This window comes from Haematobia irritans, chromosome 1, assembly GCF_050003625.1.
Source record: "Haematobia irritans isolate KBUSLIRL chromosome 1, ASM5000362v1, whole genome shotgun sequence".
In the NCBI taxonomy this organism is placed as follows: domain Eukaryota; kingdom Metazoa; phylum Arthropoda; class Insecta; order Diptera; family Muscidae; genus Haematobia; species Haematobia irritans.
This window is the reverse complement of record NC_134397.1, coordinates 107,266,742-107,287,638: the sequence shown is the minus strand read 5'-3', so window position 1 is coordinate 107,287,638 and position 20,897 is coordinate 107,266,742. Positions and strand designations below refer to the sequence as shown.

General features: G+C 37.2%; 2 protein-coding genes, 1 long non-coding RNA gene and 1 pseudogene across 6 annotated transcripts in view; 1 reads left to right on the top strand and 3 right to left on the bottom strand.

Moving 5' to 3' along the window:
- LOC142241038 (uncharacterized) overlaps nt 1-20,897 on the bottom strand; it is a 360,681-nt gene that overhangs the window by 207,123 nt on the left and 132,661 nt on the right. The gene's annotated exons all lie outside the window — the stretch shown is intronic.
- On the top strand, nt 2-12,224 carry LOC142221615 (uncharacterized). Of its 3 annotated transcripts, none has more exons than XM_075291365.1 (4): nt 2-705; nt 7,959-10,690; nt 11,525-11,782; nt 12,014-12,224. In XM_075291365.1, the coding sequence occupies exon 2, from the start codon at nt 7,961-7,963 to the stop codon at nt 8,702-8,704; it is 744 nt and encodes a 247-aa protein (XP_075147480.1). In that variant the 5' UTR covers nt 2-705; nt 7,959-7,960; the 3' UTR covers nt 8,705-10,690; nt 11,525-11,782; nt 12,014-12,224. The 3 variants fall into 3 exon arrangements, with proteins under 3 accessions (XP_075147480.1, XP_075147481.1, XP_075147479.1); XM_075291366.1 differs by having other exon boundaries at nt 7,959-11,436; XM_075291364.1 differs by having other exon boundaries at nt 7,959-11,782.
- LOC142221612 (uncharacterized) lies at nt 9,028-11,398 on the bottom strand. 2 transcript variants are annotated; one of them, XM_075291358.1, is made up of 3 exons: nt 10,705-11,398; nt 9,823-9,957; nt 9,028-9,131 (listed from the first exon to the last, which is right to left on the bottom strand). In XM_075291358.1, exons 1-3 carry the CDS (start codon nt 11,396-11,398, stop codon nt 9,028-9,030), a joined length of 933 nt encoding a protein of 310 aa, XP_075147473.1. The 2 variants fall into 2 exon arrangements, with proteins under 2 accessions (XP_075147473.1, XP_075147472.1); XM_075291357.1 differs by having other exon boundaries at nt 9,030-9,131; nt 10,163-11,398.
- Nucleotides 13,866-15,812, bottom strand: LOC142221616 (proteasome subunit beta type-4-like; annotated as a pseudogene).

Here is a 20,897-nt window from a genome sequence, read left to right as displayed (position 1 = left end):
GAACTTGCTGCCCTCCTTACTCTTTGTTTGCCGCCGTTGCGCGTAGCGCCTATGACATGCGCCTGTCATAAGGAAAAGAGTAACAAGGAAAAAGTATAGTCAAAGAAAAACAACCACTATAGTGCGCGGAGCTTAAAACTAAGAAGATAATTTAATTCGGTTATCGTAAAACGCCAATATATAAAAAATCACCGTGCGCAGGGTTATAAGAAACAAGCAGCGATTTGTATATCGTATAATTGTGTTTCGTTGCAATTATTAAACATACCACCGAAAGTTTAAGACAGCGGCAAACAAAAGAAACAAACGATAGTTCAAGAAATAAGTGTTAAGCCATAGAATTGAATTCGAACAAAATCATAAATAAATAAAAACGTGCTATTCTAAACGAATTAAACAAACCCAACGTGTATTTAACTGTCTCTCGTGCTCCTAAATATAAATTCATAAATTTGCCCCTACGAGGCTTGTGACAAATACAAGAAGAGCTCCAACCATTGCTTTGCCCCCACGAGGTGATCAACAATACAGTCATCACTCATCCCAGCGGGCAATTCTATTTGCTACGATTCGAAGTTGCTAGGATAAGGCCGGAGAGTTGGGTACAGGCCCTAACATATGGTCCTTCTCGGTTTTGACGAACCTACGGTCAGTAAATTTGGAAAAAATTTTAATAACCAGGCCAAAGCAATTCGGATTACAGAGGTACGTACAAATATAATTTTTTTTTGGAGTGTGGAAAAGAATTTATATTGCCCCTGTTGCTGCCCCTATGGAAAGTCACATAATTGTTGTTGCATACGCTGCCTCAAAATTTTTGGCATAGTCCAATAAGAAAAGAAACATAAAAAAATATTCTCAAATGTTCTAGAATATTTTGTAAATAAATACAGTTATATTTTGTGGCTGCTTCATGTGCATTCTTTGTTGATGCAGGTCATTTCATTTCAAGGGCAAACGACATTTTTTTTCTGCTTCACACACGCACAAAGACGTATAAAGGCACAGCCAGTGATTTTGTTTTTGTTCCCAACCGGGATGTTTTGGTGACGTTTTCGGCTGTTGCAAAATTTGGTGGTTGTTTTCATACTTTGTTTATGTCTCTTCGTTTGCCTATGATTTGCATTTTGGAATGCAAAGAGAGTCATAGAGATCAGTCAAATGAGATTTGTGTATTCCACTCATAGTGGAATGTTCGATGGTTGGAAAGAAATGTTTGCCGTAGCACAGTGAAGTGAAACCAAGTCGAATGTCGAATTAAATTGTTGTCTCTTAAACAAGAAAATATTATTAGCACACTTGTCAAAGGACAAGTCAGCGAGTTGCTATATTTGCTTATGCATAAAGTACATACGTGCATATATTTAAAATATTTTCTCTGTCTCTTGGCCGACTAACAAAACGAATTTGGGTCCGTTTTGTGAGAAATATAATTACATAAAGTTCATTACATACAGGAGTACGCACACTTGTATGGAGTACAGGTCGGCGAATCACTCTATTTATTGTCTCAAGGGAACATTAACTGTCTCAAAAAGGCTTTACGCAAAAATTGTTTTAATTTAATTTTTTCGACTGTTTCAATGTTGTTGGATATGTAACACTGTGGTGTAGCAAAGCATTACTGGGATTTGTTTTGCACATTTGGTATTGACGTTTGACAATTATCATTGTGCATACTTGATCATTTGGCACCGCAGTAGCGAGAACATAAAAAAGAAGTATTCTGTCTCAAGGGAAAGTAACATACTTTCAAAAAATTGGAAATTGTGTACAGTGGGCTCAATTGTCTCAAATTTGAAATTTTTCTGTTGTGAATGAAGAAATACACTAAAAGAAATTCTTTACGACTGCATTGCAAATATTTATTTAGTGATAAAAAATTATATAAATATTAGTTATTTTCACCACATCCGACGGATTATAATATTTTTTTTTGGCCAAATAATTTTGGTGTAATTTTGTCTCTTGGTGGATTATAATATTTTGGCCGAATAATTTTGGAATTTTGGTGTAATTTTGTCTCTTTATGGAAGTATTTGCATGCGCTAAATTTTTGATATACAGTGGCTAGTTTGTCTCAAGCTGAGAAATTTTATATTTTGTTATTTCAAGTATAAGTGTGAATAAATACCCAGATTATCAGGGTTAATAGATAGAACACAGATCCATAGGTCACTGAATCCAATGTCTCAGGGACACAGTGGGCTAAAACAACATCGAATGCAACTTTTTTCGAAAAATTTTTTTGCAATAATTTCCCCATTTCGCCATACAATTTTGTTGGGTTAAAGAGCCTTGTATTTAATCACGAGTTGAAATCCACATTTTCTTGTCTCACTTCGACAATTTAAATACTACAAAATACATTCCGACATATAATTAATAAAATTGCCTCGTACGTTTGTGAAATATTTGGAATTGTATTAGCAAGAATTCGTTATTGCATAGGAGATATTGCGCTGATTTATTATCAAATAAATTTGTTCCTTTTAATTTCGTGAGATTCTTTTGCACTGATTTGATTTAAAAATCGGTATATTGAGCTAAGAGAATTCTTATTCGGAAAATTTGTGGATTTTTTGCTGTCTCATCACACAGCTGTGCAATATTTATCTTTCTCAAAGGGAAAGGATTTTTATTCGTATATCTGTCTCAATCAAAGATGGGGCTGTTGGAAGAATATCTCATTTTGTGCGATGAGGTCACGGCCTATGAACAAAACTTAAAACAATCTGAGGAATTGCAATACAATGAAATGTCGATAGAGGCAGAACAACAAGAGCTGCAAAGCATGTATAATGAGTGGAAGGATTTTTATAGAAAATGTATCAATGACCCAGCTTGTGAAAAGAAAGACAAAGTAACTTTACGAAAGAAAAAAGTTGAAGTTCACAACAGTTACATTCGATGTATGGCTTTCATTGGGGATATTAAGTCAAAAATAAAGGAATATGTTCCCCCCCCAATTCAAAAGACTGGTAGCTCAATTTCTGTCCCGCCGTGTGATACGGAAATTTTTCATGGTGACTATTTGAATTGGCCCAGTTTTAGGGATTTATTCACTGCTATATATGTGAATAATAAAAAATTAAGCGCTGTAGAGAAATTGTACCACCTTTTCAAAAAGACAAGCGGGGAAGCGCGTGAAATAAATAGACATATCCCATTAACGTCTGAAGGTTTTGAAATTGCGTGGGAAAACTTGCGTAATCAATACGAGAATAAACGCATAGTAATTAACAATCAATTACGAACAATTTTTAATCTGCCTCAGTGTACGCAAGAATCTTCTAGCGGTCTGAAGAAATTACAACGCGAAATTAATAATGCGATATCAGTTCTCAAACTGTATAAAATCGACATAGGTTCATGGGATCCGATATTTATATACCAATGTTCTTCAAAATTGCCAAAATTAACACTGTCTCTTTGGGAGCAGTCAGTTGCTCAAAAGACTGAAATACCGAAGTGGGAGGAACTTGATAAATTTCTAACTGAAAGATTTCATGCGTTAGAAAGTGTATCGGACATTTATGGCCCACATACTTCAAATTCGTCTCTGCCTCAGCGGCAAAAGTATAATAATTTTGATAAATCTAAAAGTTTTAAAGTGCATCACACAAAAGTAAATGCCCAGAAATGCAGTTTGTGCAAGGGAAATCACATCTTACGTTCCTGTCCCAAGTTCATGAGTATGAACTATAAGAATAGAATTTCAATTGTAAGACGGGACAAATATTGTATGAATTGTTTGTCCTTGGGACACATGGCTTCAGAATGCCATAGTCAGAAAACGTGTTCCGAATGTAATTTAAAACATCATACGCTGTTACACAGGCCAAATCTGTCCCAACAGGGAAATAGTAATCAAAATAGTAATAAATCGAATTCACAGTTAGCGTCTAATAACAATACAATGCCTCAAGAGGAACAGCCCTCAGCTTCAACGTCAGGGAACGTTAGGGCATATCATACAACGGTTTCTAATAAAACGATGTTAGCTACTGCATGGATAACTGTTATTAAAGATGGTCTGTCACATAAAGCCCGAGCGCTAATTGATCCTTGTGCGGATGATTCATTTGTCTCTGAGAGATTAAGAAGAATACTTAAATTATCTACGAAACCTATTTCTGCCGATATTTCTGGATTAGGCGGCGAGCATTTAACTAAATGCACTAGATTAGCATATTTTACAATCGGTTCTGTGTTTGATCCGAACTTTTCATTAGACATAGATGCACTAGTTGTCCCAGATGTAACAGGAAATGTTCCAACGCATTCCTTTGATAATTTTTCTGCTTCACAATTGCCTAAATTAAATTTTGCTGACCCACATTTTTATGTTAGCGGTCCGGTGGATATCCTTATAGGAGGAAATTTATATCCACTAATTTTACTCAATGGAGTACAACACGGCATTCTTGGTTCGCTTGTGGCACAGAAAACGGTCTTTGGATGGATCGTAACTGGCCCAACGTCCAATAGGACTTCGATGAATGTGTCTCGGGTCGCTCATTGTACAAGAGTGTCAATAGATGAGCAACTGTCTCGATTTTGGGAAATCGAAGAACTTCCAAAGGAAACGCGAATTTCTGAAGAAGATAAAATATGTGAAGACATATATCGCTCCACTGTTAAGCGAGATGTGACGGGAAGGTACACCGTCGACTTGCCATTCAAATCTGACCCAAAAGTGGGTGTACTTAGTAATTCAAACAGATATGTGGCTCTAAGTCAATTTCTACGAAATGAACAATCACTGGCTCGAAAGCCTGAGCTTAAACTTATGTATGATGACGTAATAAACGAATATTTGTCTCTGGGGCATATGGAACTTGTTGATGCTCCAAAGGGAGAATCTGAACCTTGTTTTTATCTGCCTCACCATGGCGTATATAAGCCTGAAAGTGTCTCCACTAAATTGAGAGTGGTATTCAATGCCTCATGTCCCTCGGCAAAGGGAAAAAGTCTGAACGACTTATTATATGTTGGGCCGGTCTTACAGAAAGACATAGTGACCCTAATTTTACATTGGAGATTGTACAAATTTGTTTTTAACGCGGATATCACAAAGATGTATCGGCAAATCTTTGTAAACCCCAAGCATGCCCCGTACCAGCGGATTTTATATAGATCAAATCCAGATAGCGAAATTAGAGATTACCAGTTGAGAACGGTAACATTTGGGGTCAATTGTGCGCCATATTTGGCCCTACGTACTCTGCTTCAATTGGCCGAAGATGAGGGAAAAAGATTTCCACTAGGGTCAACGATATTAAGAAACAATATGTATGTTGATGACGCGCTTGTCGGCGCACATTCTGTCCCTGAGGGCCTGATGGCTAGAAAAGAATTAGAAGGGATTCTTTTATCTGGTGGGTTTGAACTTCGAAAGTGGACTTCAAATAGTAGAGAAATTTTAAACGGTTTGCCTCGAGACACTCTATTGAGTGATGATTTTCTGGATTTTGATGAGAAAAGCTCAGCGAAAACCTTGGGAATAAGGTGGAACGCCAAAACAGATATGTTTTATTTTGTCTCAGAAAAGTTAAAAGACAAAGAAACTTTTACTAAAAGGGAAGTTTTGTCGGTGATTGCGCGGCTCTTTGACCCATTGGGTTGGTTATCTCCGGTTATAATTACCGCGAAGATATTTATGCAACAGCTATGGCTGGACGAAATTGAGTGGGATGATTCCCTCAAACCAATGTCTCTGTTGAAATGGAAGTCATTTATTCAAAAATATGTCGATATTGATCAAATAAATATCCCACGTTGGGTTAGATATACGCCCGAATGCGAAATTGAATTTCATGGATTTTGTGACTCTTCGGAGCTTGCTTATGCAGCTGTATTGTACGTGAGGGTAAAGTGTTGTGGCCAGATTCACACTAATATTCTTGTCTCAAAATCAAGAGTCGCGCCTATTAAAAAACTTTCTCTGCCCAGACTAGAGTTGTGTGGAGCTCTACTTCTAGCAGAATTGATAAACATTTTTCTGCCTCAATTAAATGTTCATGATCGGCCTCTCTATTTATGGTCCGACTCAACTATCGTCCTCGCTTGGCTGAAGAAACCTTCACATACTTGGACAACCTTCGTGGCAAATAGAGTTGCCAAAATTCAAGACAAAGTCGGAGACTGTTGGCGTCACGTTTCCACTGGTGATAACCCCGCTGACCTAGCAACCCGGGGGGCGACTCCTTCAGAATTGAAGGATCATACTCTTTGGTGGTCGGGACCACCATGGTTAAAAGAAGAGGATCGGTTTTGGCCTTCGAACGCAAGCATTCCTGATACGAATTTAGAAGCCAAGCCAACACAGGTTCATTTAGCTAGGTCAGCAGATTTCGAGGATATACTTGAGCGATTTTCTTGCCTCTCTCGGGCGATTCACGTCATCGCCTATATGTTTAGATTTTTTCATGCTACTCGTCCTGCCTCTAAAGAGAGGCCGAAGTTCAGCAGCTGTCGTCTCACGTCGACCGAATTGACATTTGCGAGAAATCGTTTAATTTTTCTGTCTCAAAAGATCAACTTTCCGCAAGAACACTGTTCTCTGTCCCAGGATAAGCCCATTGAATCCAAAAGTCCACTATTAACTCTTACCCCGTTTCTCGATAAGGATAAACTCATTCGAGCCAATGGCCGGCTAGGTTCCACTCTGTCACTATCATACAGTGAACGACATCCAGTAATTCTGTCTCCTAAAAGCATTTTTGCTAAACTTTACGTACGCTTTATCCATAAACTGACTCTGCATGGAGGTCCTCAACTAATGCTAGCGACAATACGTCTTGAGTGTTGGATTTTGCGAGCAAAAAACTTGATCAGATCTTGTGTTCATAACTGTAAGGATTGCGTACTGGCACGAAAGGCTATGCAAGGCCAAATTATGGCGGCTCTACCCCCTGAACGGACCACATTTAGCCGCCCATTTACAAATACGGGTGTGGACTTTGCGGGTCCATTTGACCTGAAGAATTTCTCTGGTCGTGGATGCCGTATTTCTAAATGCTACATATGCCTTTTGTCTGTTTCTCGACGAAGGCCATTCATCTTGAGGTTGTGAGTGATTTATCTACCCAGGCTTTCATGGCTGCATTAATACGATTTGTCTCACGTCGAGGCTGTCCTAACAAAATTTATTCCGACAATGGTCGCAATTTTGTGGGAGCTGCCCGAGAAATAAAGGCCAATTTTGTAAAGTCCTTGTCGGAGCTGAAGTCTGAAGCCGTTGTCCGTTATGGCCACCAAAAGTTGGAGTGGCATTTCATCCCTGCCTCTGCACCTCACATGGGAGGGCTGTGGGAGGCCGGCGTAAAAAGATGTAAGACCCATTTAAAGAAAATTTCGGGTCAAATACGCCACACATTTGAAGAATTTAGTACTATACTGGCCTCGATTGAATCCTGTCTCAATTCACGGCCGCTTACTCCAATGTCGGATAGTCAAGAAGATTTCTCCGTATTGACCCCAGGACATTTCTTGGTTGGTTCATCTCTACTGTCTCCTGCTGAGCCTGAAAAAATTAACGAAAAACTGTCTCTTTTGAATCGTTGGCGCAGACTTAAAATTATCCAACAGGACTTTTGTCGTCGGTGGAAATCCGACTATCTCAAAGAATTGAATAAAAGGAATAAGTGGCAACGGCCTTCAGAAAGCCTTAAATTAGGAGATATGGTCGTTTTGCGTCAGGAACCAGGAGGGCCTAACGAGTGGCGTCTCGGAAGAGTTATCAAATTGCACCCGGGGTCCGACGGGCACATTAGAGTTGTTGACCTGAAAACGGCAGCTGGACCAATAACACGTCCAATTCACAAACTTGTGCTACTACCTCGCCTTGATTAGCCTTCCAATTATATGAGTTTCCCAGTCTGCCTCTTTTCCACACACATGCTTCTTCAGGTCACCTCATAACCTAACCAAACACAATCTCTGTCTCTCTACAGATATGGCTAACTACAACGATGACTACCGCTGCCTACTTTGCGAGACTCGTCATTCGCTAAAGCTGTGCCGCATATTCCTAGCCATGCCTCTCGACGAAAAGTTAAATTATGTCCACCGAAACCGGGTTTGCGAAAACTGTCTCGCCTTCTCCCACGAAATTGGTCAATGCAAGAGTGGGCCATGTCGTATTTGTTGGTTTGGCCACCATACGCTTCTCCACCCGGCGGATGCACTGAAATATGAATGGATGGACATGACAGCTTTGGTGTGGATGCGACGTACACAGGTCAAGGAAGTGTCCCACTTGGTGCGAGTTCTTATCAACCCCAATGCACCAAAGAGCTACTTGTATCCGGGTAATCTTGACGTAAGAGTGTTCCGTTTCAAAGAAGAGTGGGATATGCCTACGGAGTTTGTGCTAACAGACCGTCGCAGTGAAGTCCGCACCTTGACTGTCACGTTAGAGCCCAGAATGTGTCCATCGCCTTGCACACCTCAACGTTCTGTGCCAGCGCCAATCTGGGACATGTACGACCGCTGTGACGTAGCTGACTGTTCTTTTTACCTATCGAACAGATGTGCCGTTGTTTTGGGACAAGATGTGGCGCAGCGAATATTCCTCGGTCTACCTGAAAAAGAAAAGGGATTGCCCTATATCCAGAACACTATTTTTGGCTTGACATTTTTTGGGAATATGGAAGTAGACCAAGAGCGCTGGGATTATAGCTTGCAACTTTTTGAATGAGAATGAGAAGAATCATTATTATTTGAATTTATGTATGCCTCTGGTTAGGCTTGAAGAATAATTTATTTTTTTTTGCCTCTGGTTAGGCTTGATATCTTATTTTAATTGATCTTTTATTTTTTTTTTATCCCAACATGAGTTGCTATATACATAACTAAGTGTTCAGATCTCATAGAATTTATATTATTACCTGAATTAAAATAGTTTTGTTGATCTCATTATTATAAATGTATCTATATAGTTTTTACGAATAGATCTGTAGGATTTTGCACAGTTGGTGCAAGGGGGGCGGTATGTTCACGTAAGTAGGGGTGAATGACCTATTATATGTACGAGACAACAATGGTTGGCATCCCTACATGCGTGAACTTGCTGCCCTCCTTACTCTTTGTTTGCCGCCGTTGCGCGTAGCGCCTATGACATGCGCCTGTCATAAGGAAAAGAGTAAAAAGGAAAAAGTATAGTCAAAGAAAAACAACCACTATAGTGCGCGGAGCTTAAAACTAAGAAGATAATTTAATTCGGTTATCGTAAAACGCCAATATATAAAAAATCACCGTGCGCAGGGTTATAAGAAACAAGCAGCGATTTGTATATCGTATAATTGTGTTTCGTTGCAATTATTAAACATACCACCGAAAGATTAAGACAGCGGCAAACAAAAGAAACACACGATAGTTCAAGAAATAAGTGTTAAGCCATAGAATTGAATTCGAACAAAATCATAAATAAATAAAAACGTGCTATTCTAAACGAATTAAACAAACCCAACGTGTATTTAACTGTCTCTCGTGCTCCTAAATATAAATTCATAAATTTGCCCCTACGAGGCTTGTGACAAATACAAGGAGAAGAGCTCCAACCATTGCTTTGCCCCCACGAGGTGATCAACAATACAGTCATCACTCATCCCAGCGGGCAATTCTATTTGCTACGATTCGAAGTTGCTAGGATAAGGCCGGAGAGTTGGGTACAGGCCCTAACAAGTATGTTTATGGCTCTTTCTTCCTCTTTTGACATCAACGGTTTAACACAAATTTTTGTACCAAGGGACTCAATACCAAAATATCCCCGCATCATTTCATTCAAATTGTTTAAAATATTGTGTTCGTACTCACATTTCCGAAAGTGTAAAGCCCTCTTAACACATGATGATTTTTCGCCTGGAATCGGTCCATATATTACAGCGCCTAATCTGGTGATTGAAACAATTGGTCCAAAATCAGACAATAACTGCGGTGTTTTAATCGGCACTGTCAAAAAAGAATGGGTTAAGCTTAAAATCATTTTTGGTTGCACATTATCATAATCCCGCATATTAAAATTGGCGATTTTTTCATTATCGTGGGATTTCAAAAAATTATCGATGTGGCAACTTTGTATGGGCAATGACATTTCTGATGAAACGTAAACATTGGAAATGGTATACTTTTTATCAAAATGGCCAATTCCACTTACGGTGACGCGGATTTTTTCGGTTCTTTGTGACTCGCGATGTTTATTAAGCCATTGCAGCTCCAGGTATTCCTGTTCTCCGCGTATTCCTAGTTCTCGTGCGATTTCCTTATCCAACATTGATACATTGGCGCCGTCGTCAATAAAGGCATATGTGGAAATCGTTTTGTGCTGTCCATGCAACTTTATGGGCAAAATCTGGAAAAACACATTTTCGGTCGAGTGAGCTGCATGGCAATTTCGTCGTTCGTTTCGTGTTTGTTGTGCGTTGGACATTCCCGGTCGGTTATTTGAGTCCAATTCCGTCGTGGACAAATGTGTTGGCTCCTCTGCTGACCCCGGTGGTGAAAGTGTTTGGTGCAATAAGTGGTTATGTGGCTTTGGGCAATCATTTACGCCACATCGGCGTTTTGTGTAACATTGTTTAACTTGATGCCCAGATTTTAAACAGCAAAAACAGATTATGTGTTGTTTTATGTGGTTCCATCTCTCATTGATGGACATGTTTAAAAAGTGTTGACAATTTTTTAGGTTAGTGCACTCACCTCTACATACTGGACATTGGTTGACAGTGACGTTAACATATTTTCGGTTTGATGGAGGTGCATGAAAATGTCGGCGACTGGGTGCAGAGTTGGTGGACGTTGTTGGCAATGTGTCATGGACAATATTGGCTAAGCGACGTAGCACAGTTAACCATTCTGCAAAATCCATTATCGTAGCTGGACGTTGAAGTTGAAGACATTTCTCTGCCCACTGCATTTGACGGCTAGTTGAGAGCTTCGACACCAATTCACTCAACAATGAAGGATTTGAAAGATGATGTTCTCCACTGGCATTTTTCACAAAGGTCGCCATGTTGTATATTTTGTTGGCGAAATCGACTAAGGCTTCCAGGTTATCGTTGGCTATAGGCGGAATGGAACGAACCTTTTCAATCTGGCTCCTAATTAGCTGTTCTGGACGACCAAATGTTTCTTTGAGTGTTTGTATAATGATTTCAACATTGGCAGAATTTCCAAGCAGCGACTCGACATTTTCTCTAGCTCGTCCTTTTATGGCATCTCTGAGGCGCATGATTTTGTGGAGATTATTATAACCAAACTCGGCTGTGGTACTTTCAAAGGCTTCAAAAAAGGTTTGCCATTCTTCTGGAAGACCTGAAAATGTGGGGAGAGGATAAATCTTTTTCTGTGGAATCGGTGCAAAACTATTTGGATACGAATTGTGGACAGACATATTGGAGTTTATAGACAGTGGTGATGGTTGATGGTTAGGTTAGGTTTTGCATTACCTGCATTTGACGTTGCAACTGTTCCATTTGCGCTCTCATCTGCTTCATAAACTCACCAATTTCATTTGTAGATTTCGACATACCTGCTGGTGATTGATCTTTGGCTTTTTGATGCTGCAAATGAGAAGACGGATTAGTCGTATTGGCAAGAGGAGTACTGACCGGTAGTGGATTTTGGATTTTTGATGGCGTATCGGCTTTTGGTGAGTGGGCGACAGACATTTCGTTGATATATTGCTGAAAACGGGCTGGCGGGGTTCCTTTTGTGCTTCTGCTGCTTCTTCTTAACTCTTCTTCAGGCCTAAACTTCTTGGACATCAAAGACAAAGGTAAGTAACAACTTTCACACAATGGCTGGCAAGATTTTAATGTAAAATTTGGCGTGATTCAGGCGACGTAAATTGTTTAATAAAATTTTACATTAGAATGGCTTGAAATGTCCGTCCGTCCACGGCAATTTTTTTTTCTTCACTTGCCACCAAACATATAACACAAAATTACACGATCATCGACATAAAAAACATTGAATAAAATTGTTGCTTTTTCTCTTTGTTCCCCAGGAATAAACACCCTTGTTTGGCGGCCTTTCAAAATAACAACCACGGCTGAATAGATTTAAATTTGAAGACGGCTGACTTTATTTAATTTCTTGGTGTGGTATAATATGATGTATTGTTGTATATTGGTATGTTGGTATTTTGTTATTTTGATATATTGTTTATTCACTAATTTTAATAAACACAAAGAAATAAATACAGTTTACAAAATTAAGTGAAAGTTATACAAAATTTTGAATAAAATTAAACAAAAATTTTTTAATAAAAATTACAAAATTATCAAATCACAAGTTAAATGACTTACATGTTTTATGGTGGAACAAATAAAAAGGGTTTGTATATGCCTGAAGGGCCTATTTATATGAAAAACAATTAATATATTACAACAAAAACAAACAAAATGACTAATTGGCAAAAGCTTGGGAAATTTCTTTTCGACCAGGCTTTTTCAGTTGACATTCGCATTAAATAGAGTTGCCACCTCAGCTAGGGTTGCCTTCAACAACACTTGATATCTGCTATAACGGGTCGCTGCCTCGTAGGCGAATTTGCAAAAACTGTAGGTATGAAGTATAATGACTATTAATCGGGCTGCCACTTTAACCTAACCTAACCTAAGGTAGCGAATAACCAAACGATTTTCAAGATTACGCGTTTTAGAACGGCAAAAGGTCAGGATGGCAACTAAACTCTTTTCCAACACAACGGCAAACGCAATTCGGCGGGCTCATGCTGTTGGCCACGAAATATACCAATCTGAGCAAACAGCAGATCTCATCCAGTTGGTAAACGACTGGTTTGATGTAATGAATTCAACCGTCAAGACGATGAACTATCCTGGAAAGGTAATAACTTTTATACTAATTCCATTTTAGTTTGTATACATACAAATTAATTGCATCACATTTTTTCTGTGTAGGAGCCTTTCGGCATGAAAATGGAAAGCCAAAAAAATGTACTACTTCGGATGAACGATTTATTGTCAAAGCCAATTATCACAAATAAAAAATCTTTGGAGTATTTTCAAAAGGGCATTATTATGTCCAACAATGCCTTAATAATGCTTCACGAAGACATGAAAAAAAATACAATATGAAGTATATTCTAGCGTATCGCTTAAACCAGGATTTCTTGGAACACCTGTTTGGCAATATGAGGAGCAGAGGCGGTCTCGATGACCATCCCTCTTCAAAACAGTTCAAATATAGACTAAGGAAATATCTGTTTGGTATGAGAATTAAAAAAATAACTTTACTTCCAATATCTGATTTTTTCTTTTTTTAGCCAGAAATACAGAAAACTTAAATTCAACTGGAAATGTTGAAACTGATTCCACCGAATGGTTAAATGCAACAGACGGGCTAAGTACCAACCAGGCATCAGAATCCAAAGAAAACAAGTTTGAAACATCTGAAGATATACTTCCGGATCTTCCTGACTTGAACGTGGACCTTTTCCATGACTTTGGAATTCTTCAAGATGATGCCTTGGAATATATAGCAGGCTATATAATTCGTAAGCTAAATCTTATAGATTGTGAGAGCAATGAAAAATACTTCACTTGGGTGGATCAAATTACCAAGGGATCCCTTAAAAAACCTTCTTCGTCTTTCCTAGGTGGTATCAAGGAACTTGAGAAAGTTTTTTTTAACACTAAATGGCAACGGAATAAATCACAATAAAAATTTGCAATCAACTTTGTTCGAAAGAAGTCATGGATGATGAGGTAAAAAGGTTTTTCTGAGGTAAAAAGGTTTTTGCCGAATGTACTTCCGCATCAGGCATATGAATAGGCGTCTCAAAATTCAAAAGGCAGAGCAGAGATTACAAGCAAAGAAGAAACGCAAGAAGACTATTAAGATTATTACATAAAAATATTATTATTTTTTACATATAAATACTTATACAATAAACTTATCCAATAGAAAACATTAATCACTTTGTTCTAGTTTTTTAGTTAATGAAAGTATGTATTTTTTTTTTTTTATATGAACATGTGCATATGAAATCCAAATAAGTTTCCTTCATTTTTATTCAATTTATAATGTTACAAAAAGTCCCACTATACCGGAAGAGGCTTTCCAATGTAAACGTTCGGACTCGACTATAAAAAGGGGGTCTCTTGGCATTGAGCTTAGCATAGAATCGGGCAGCATCGTAAAAGGATTTTTTGTTTTTTGTGTATTTATTCATTATATTTAATTATTCATTTACATTGTATTTATTTATTAATTTACATTGAATACATTGCATTAAAGATAGAATTATTGTACAGACTTCTATCTTTAATGCAAACAGCTACATTATACTTGGGCATAGATCTACATTCGCGATAGTATAACACCTTCATACATTTGCGAAACATTTCCGAAGCTTGAGTTTGTGTAAGTTTTTGCCATTGTCCAAACCTTCTACTACCACCTCCAACCGCAATGGATTGATGCGACTACGCCTTTTACGTGAGTCAGCCAGTGGTACAATGGTTTTGGTTTCATTTCAAGCTCGTCCTCGTGACACACGTCTTCAACCGTCTTCTGATCAATAGATCGTTTAAGGTTTTGGAAATCGGCGAAATCACATCCTGCTCCAATGACTGTCTTGTTGATCACTTTAAAAGCACGCTGAATATCTTGGTAACGGACCATTGAGCCATATGAGCCATATATATATATGAAACGAAATTGTCTGCAGCGATCATAACACCACTATCAAATTTGATTCCTACCACTGAGGTATCGGAGGTAATTGGAGAGCTATTAAAGAAATGTGCCAAAGATAAATATAACCAACATTTTTTGTATTCATTTCAAAACTTACGAACAATGCTAGGTTCCAAAAAGACCAGGTGCTGTGTGTTCATAAATTGTTATTGGCTGCATCAATGGCTGCACCATTATAGTCTTCTGTGAAATTGTACAATTGTCCGGGGACTGGTCAATTCCATTTCCAAAGTTGCTGCTAAAAAATTTGATTACCACCGTCACCGTTTGATTACCACCGTTTGATTACCACTCATCATGGACTGTTTTTATTATCTCGCGAAGAGCCATTTGACTGACTTTCATTCTTAACTTTAGTGGGTATTATAGCCTTATTTGTCTCATTTAGCCGTTCTTCGGATGAATTATTCGTTTCACAATCACTTCCAGGCGTCGCAATTAAATTTGAACCTTCACTTTTCTCTGGATTTCAATTATTTTTTAAGGAGAATTGAAAGAATAAATAATTGCCACTTTTACCAATGCCATACGATTCTTTTATCAGCTGATTTTGACTTCTTAAAATTGTAAACAACATGTTGACATTTTTGTTTTTGTAGCCGTGATTTAACCTCTTTATTCAGCCATGCATTTTACTATTGTCCATTTGACCGCAGTAAATTTGCTATTCACGACAGACTTTTCTATGAGTGTAGGGTAGTGTTTTGTCAAAGATTCCTCATATTATCTTCAATACTGTTTCGAAGATTTCGTCAACATTTTGGCAAATTGGAAGTAATTCGCGAACAATTTGAATATGTATTGAAGATGAGCTGTTTCAACTCAAGTTCAATTTATGTTGAAAACAATATTTACCCTCAAACTGAAAAGTTGTTGCATTTGAAAAACGCTCATTCAGTGTATATTGGGATGTTATCAAACAGAAGTGCATACTCCAACAACCCTGCCAACATTTCAAAGTTCCATTTCATCCCCATCGCTACCACAAACTCGTGACACTGCAACTGTAACGTATTTTGCCATCACTATTGCTACAAGTGCCATTTTATATTTTGTGAAACACCAAGCGCAACTAGCTTCTTATAAGCTATTTAAATAAAAACGATAATGAATTACTGAAATCACTCATTTATTAATGAAAAAAGTTAATATATATATATATATATATATATATATATATATATATATATATATATATATATATATATATATATATATATATATATATATATATATATATATATATATATATATATATATATATATATATATATATATATATATATATATATATATATATATATATATATATATATATATATATATATATATATATATATATATATATATATATATATATATATATATATATATATATATATATATATATATATATATATATATATATATATATATATATATATATATATATATATATATATATATATATATATATATATATATATATATATCCTTTCCTTTTCCGTTTATCTCATCACATTTTAAGCTTATCTTAAAATTCACTTTTTGATAACTTAAAGGGGCTCTTATTGACGTCGTTCTAAATTGATCTAAAAAAGCACCTAATAACTGCGCTGATGAGAAACCTTTTTGTAGTACAACGTGGTACAACTTCCCAATATTGACGGCGCTTTTTCAACGAGTTTTTGATGTCGTATACGATTGTTTTCGACGTAGTGGTGTAGTGTGCCCATCACAATTTATTGTAATTTACCATATATTGTCAACATACATTTGTTTTGGTTCTTTCGCGTACATTTTTGTTTTGTTTTGTTGCGCTGGTCAGTAACATAATTTTATGACCGCATTCTTGTTCGATATTTGATTCCGTTCTTAAGCATCTCAATAAATTCAAGTTACTTTGTTGCAACAGAACCATCGCAAGCGTATGCTGACAAGCAAATGTAAACATAGTATTTAGATTATTAGTGGTAAGTTATGGAGTGGACTCTAGGTCCAACCCAAATCATAGATTAAGACATTTTTGTATAAAAAGCCAAAGAAGAATAAAATAAAAATCAATCAGTATTGTACTCTAATTCGGAGTGATCATTTCTATTTCGCATTGGCGCTTTCGAGTGCCGCGAATATTCTAATTTGTTGGGCAAGGCGCTTCTTTAGTGCCGCCAGGATAATTTTTGCCATTGGCGTTTTTAAGCGCCGGCACTCCCGGGTAGGAAGGATATTATTTGTTACCCATTACACTTATTACATGGCGATCCTGCGGTTCACGATCCTGCGGATTTCGGTCCAGTAATTGATTCAAGAGACCGACATTGAAACAAAGCTGAAGATGCCAGATCACTGCATGCCGGAGAAGGATTGTATGAAGGAAACTTTGGGACCACGTAGACTAACGGTTGAAGAATATTACCAGAGGCAACATAGAAACCTTGAGTCTCGACTGACAAAAATACCAGTAACGGAAAAGCCCAAGCATCGACGCAGAGGCCGTCTAGTACGTCTTCGCAGGGAAATTGCGACTTTGAAGACCCAAATAAATTCAGACCCTCCACCACCTTGGAACGTTGCGTCGGAGATGTGGCTTATGATTGACAAATTGGAAGCAGAATTTAAGAATAAGAGAAATAAATAGAGTCTTTGCAGGCATTGATTGTATAATAAAGAGAGAAAAATATCAAATAAAAAAAAGAAAAACAAAAAAAAAGTAAGAAGAAAACAAGAGGAAATTTAACAATGGGAGGAACCCAGACCAAGATTAACGAAATAGTAAATGCGAATGCATCCACTGCGGTCAGCGTCAGCGTCGAAGTGGTAAGTTTATTGTTTGTAGTACTGACAATTGTAGTAGTTATACGATATTTAAGAAAATATATTAAGAAAGAATTACGAAGACAACAGGTTAGAGCTGGAGTCTTACAATAACAGAAATGTTAAATAAGGATGTATAGTAACTAAACTGTATTAACTTTATGCATTATAAATAAAGAATGAATTATTAACAAAGGATAAAAAAAAATTATTAATGTGATTGAACAAATAAATTTTCTTCTTTTTTCAAATGGATAAAATTATTGGTTGTTTAGAGACCTTGGTAGCAAACGCAAAGAAATCATTAAGTCATCCTTATTCACAGGGAACAATAGTTGCAAAGATAAAGAGGTAGGCAATTTACAAAAAGAATTTGAGGAATTAGTAGTTTCCGATAAGACAGGTAACATTCAAAAGTACATAGACGATTTTAAAATCCTTAAGACCGAGTCATTGGACATATTGGGCCAGCATAGTAAGCGACGAATTGTCCAAAGTTTGAACATGGCGATGGACACTTCTGAATTAGCTGCGGTTTCTAAGTTGGTACCGACCTTCTCTGGTAAGAGAGAAGATTTACATAACTTCACTGCCAGTCTGGAGTTGGTAAATCAAACCATCAGTGCAGAAAAGAAGAGTTTTTTCTTTCAATATATTTTTAATTCCAAGCTAGATGTAAAGGTTCAGAACCGCGTGAAGCAGACAGGTATTCCACGTACGGTAGAAGAACTAATTGACGGGTTGAAAAGGGCGTATAAGCCATTGAAGAAGGCCAACACGGTACTTAGCGAGTTAGCATCCTTGACACAAAGAGGCAACAATGTTTCTGGTTTTGCCTCGAAGATTGAAGATCTCATATCCGACTTGAATGAGATTCAGATATCTGAGGTCGGCAAACAAAGTAGGCATGCGATAGTTGCAGCCAACAATCATTTAGCCCTGAATACATTTTTAGGTGGTTTACAAGACACCCAGTTAGCTTACACGATAGAGGCTAGCAAGATAACGAACTTTTCCGAGGCACTTGAACTGGCTGAGAAGGCTGCCGCTAGAAACAGACTAAAGAACATTATGTACGGTAGTTCGACTAGAGGCAGGAATGGTAACGATGGTTTCGACTACAGGTTCATACAACAGGAACTCTAATACACGTTTTGATAGATACGATAATGCCAATAGGAATCGCAACGGCAACAATTTTTATGCAAGGAATAACTATAGTGCGAATCATAGAAATAGTGGTAATAATTTCAATCGAAAGTACAACTACGGCACGAATCGTAACAACGGTGATAGATACAGAAATGTTAACGAGCATCAAGGACGAAACCGAAATTTAAATCAAGTACAGGAACAGGGAAACGTATGCATTCCGGAGATGTCACGATCTCTGCCTCCGAAGGAAGGTTGTTAAGGAGTAAGAAAGTGTGCAATATATCAGCTAATCTCAGAAATTATGTTCGTCTGGTATGTTTTGGATACAGATAATCCATTAACATTTCTGATCGACACAGGGGCAGACGTTTCTATATGCAAAGAGAAATTTCTGTCTAGCTATGACGGGAATCGAGATGATTATTGCAATTTAACAGGAATCTCAAAGGAGATAATCAAATCCTTGGGATCCACCAATGTCAAGATATGTTTTGGAGACCTGATTATAGAACAGGATATCCAACTGGTTACGGACGATATACCCATATATACTGATGGACTACTAGGGCGTGATTTTTTTTCCAGATACAGAAGTACTATTGACTACGACAGATACGTTCTATCATTTAATGTTGACGGAGCAGACATAACAATACCCATACACGATAGTTCCTTTAAAATTAACCAGATAATCATACCGCGTAGAAGTGAGATAATACTGCCTATAAATATGAAATTAAAGGAATCAGTTGTGCTAAACAGAGAAATAACGAAAGGTATTTTTATAGCAAATGCAGTCATCCCTGCACGAGGGAACAAACATATTAAACTATTAAATACGAATGGCACCAGTATGTTGATTGAGAATATGAGAATAGAAACCGCCCCCTTGAGTAGTTACGAGGTTTTGCAAGTAGGCTCCTACGATAACAAAGATAAGTATACGGAAGAACGTTTTGAACGGTTACTAGAAAATATTGATTTGAGTGGTTTAAATGAGGATAACAAGCGAGATATTACAGATATTTAAAAAAATATCAAGCGACTTTTCACTTAGACAATGAAGACTTAACCAAAAATAACTTCTATAAACAGAGGATAGATTTACATGACAAGAATCCGGTTTACATTAAAAATTATAGATTACCGCATACTCACAAAGAGGAAATAGAATCACAAGTAACAAAGCTTTTGAATAGCGATATAATTGAACCCTCAGTTAGCCCTTATAATGCACCATTGCTACTAGTTCCGAAGAAAGGTCAAACTGATTTAAAAAATGGCGATTGGTAGTAGACTTTAGGAAACTCAATGACAGAATTGTCAACGAAAAGTTTCCTTTATCTCGCTTAGATGACATTTTGGATAGACTTGGCAGATCGAAATATTTTTCAACACAGGATATGACTAGCTCTTTTCATCAGATTGAGTTAGACCATAGTTCCAGACCATTGACAGCCTTTTCTACTCAGAACGGTCATTATCAGTTTACACGGCTACCTTTTTGTCTTAAAATATCATCCAACCGTTTATCTCGGTCATCTAATTACACCTAATGGTATAAAACCTGATACATCAAAATTTGATGCTATAACTAAATATCCTATCCCGAAAAACTCTGATGAGGTTCGAAGGTTTGTTGCATTCTGTAATTACTACAGACGTTTCATAAAGAATTTTGCTGACATGTTTAAATTCTTTACTAAAGAAAGGTAATCATTTTGAATGGACTGAGCAATGTCATAGGGCTTTCGACATGCTAAAGAATAAATTAATATCCCCACCAATCTTGCAATACCCCGACTTTGAAAAACCTTTCGTAGTAACAACAGATGCATCCGATTTTGCTCTAGGCGCAGTACTTTCACAAGGTGAAATTGGAAATGTCTTACCAATATCATATGCAAGTCGTTCTCCGAATAAACATGAAAGAAACAAGTCGGTAATTAAAAAGGAATTATTAGGAATACATTGGGCTATTCAATTTTTTCACCCATATCTGTATGGTCGTAAATTCCATCGCCCATTAATATCTCTGTTTTCACACAAAAATCCTAGCTTCAGGTTAACAAGAATAAGATTAGAATTATCTGATTATGACTTTGAAATTATATATAGAAAAGGGGCAAATAATACGAATGCAGATGCACTTTCGAGAATACAAATTGACTCCAATGTACTAAAATCAATGATACCTCCAGAAATAGACGAATCAGTTA

Bases quoted from the DNA above. Each gene is read 5' to 3' on its own strand.
- LOC142221612 (XM_075291357.1), bottom strand. From the start codon at position 11,398: ATGTCTGTCCACAATTCGTATCCAAATAGTTTTGCACCGATTCCACAG. The intron at 9,958-10,162 runs GTAAGTGGAATT...CTTTTTTGACAG, and splicing joins CCGAAAAAATCCGCGTCACC to TGCCGATTAAAACACCGCAG.
- LOC142221615 (XM_075291365.1), top strand. From the start codon at position 7,961: ATGGCTAACTACAACGATGACTACCGCTGCCTACTTTGCGAGACTCGT.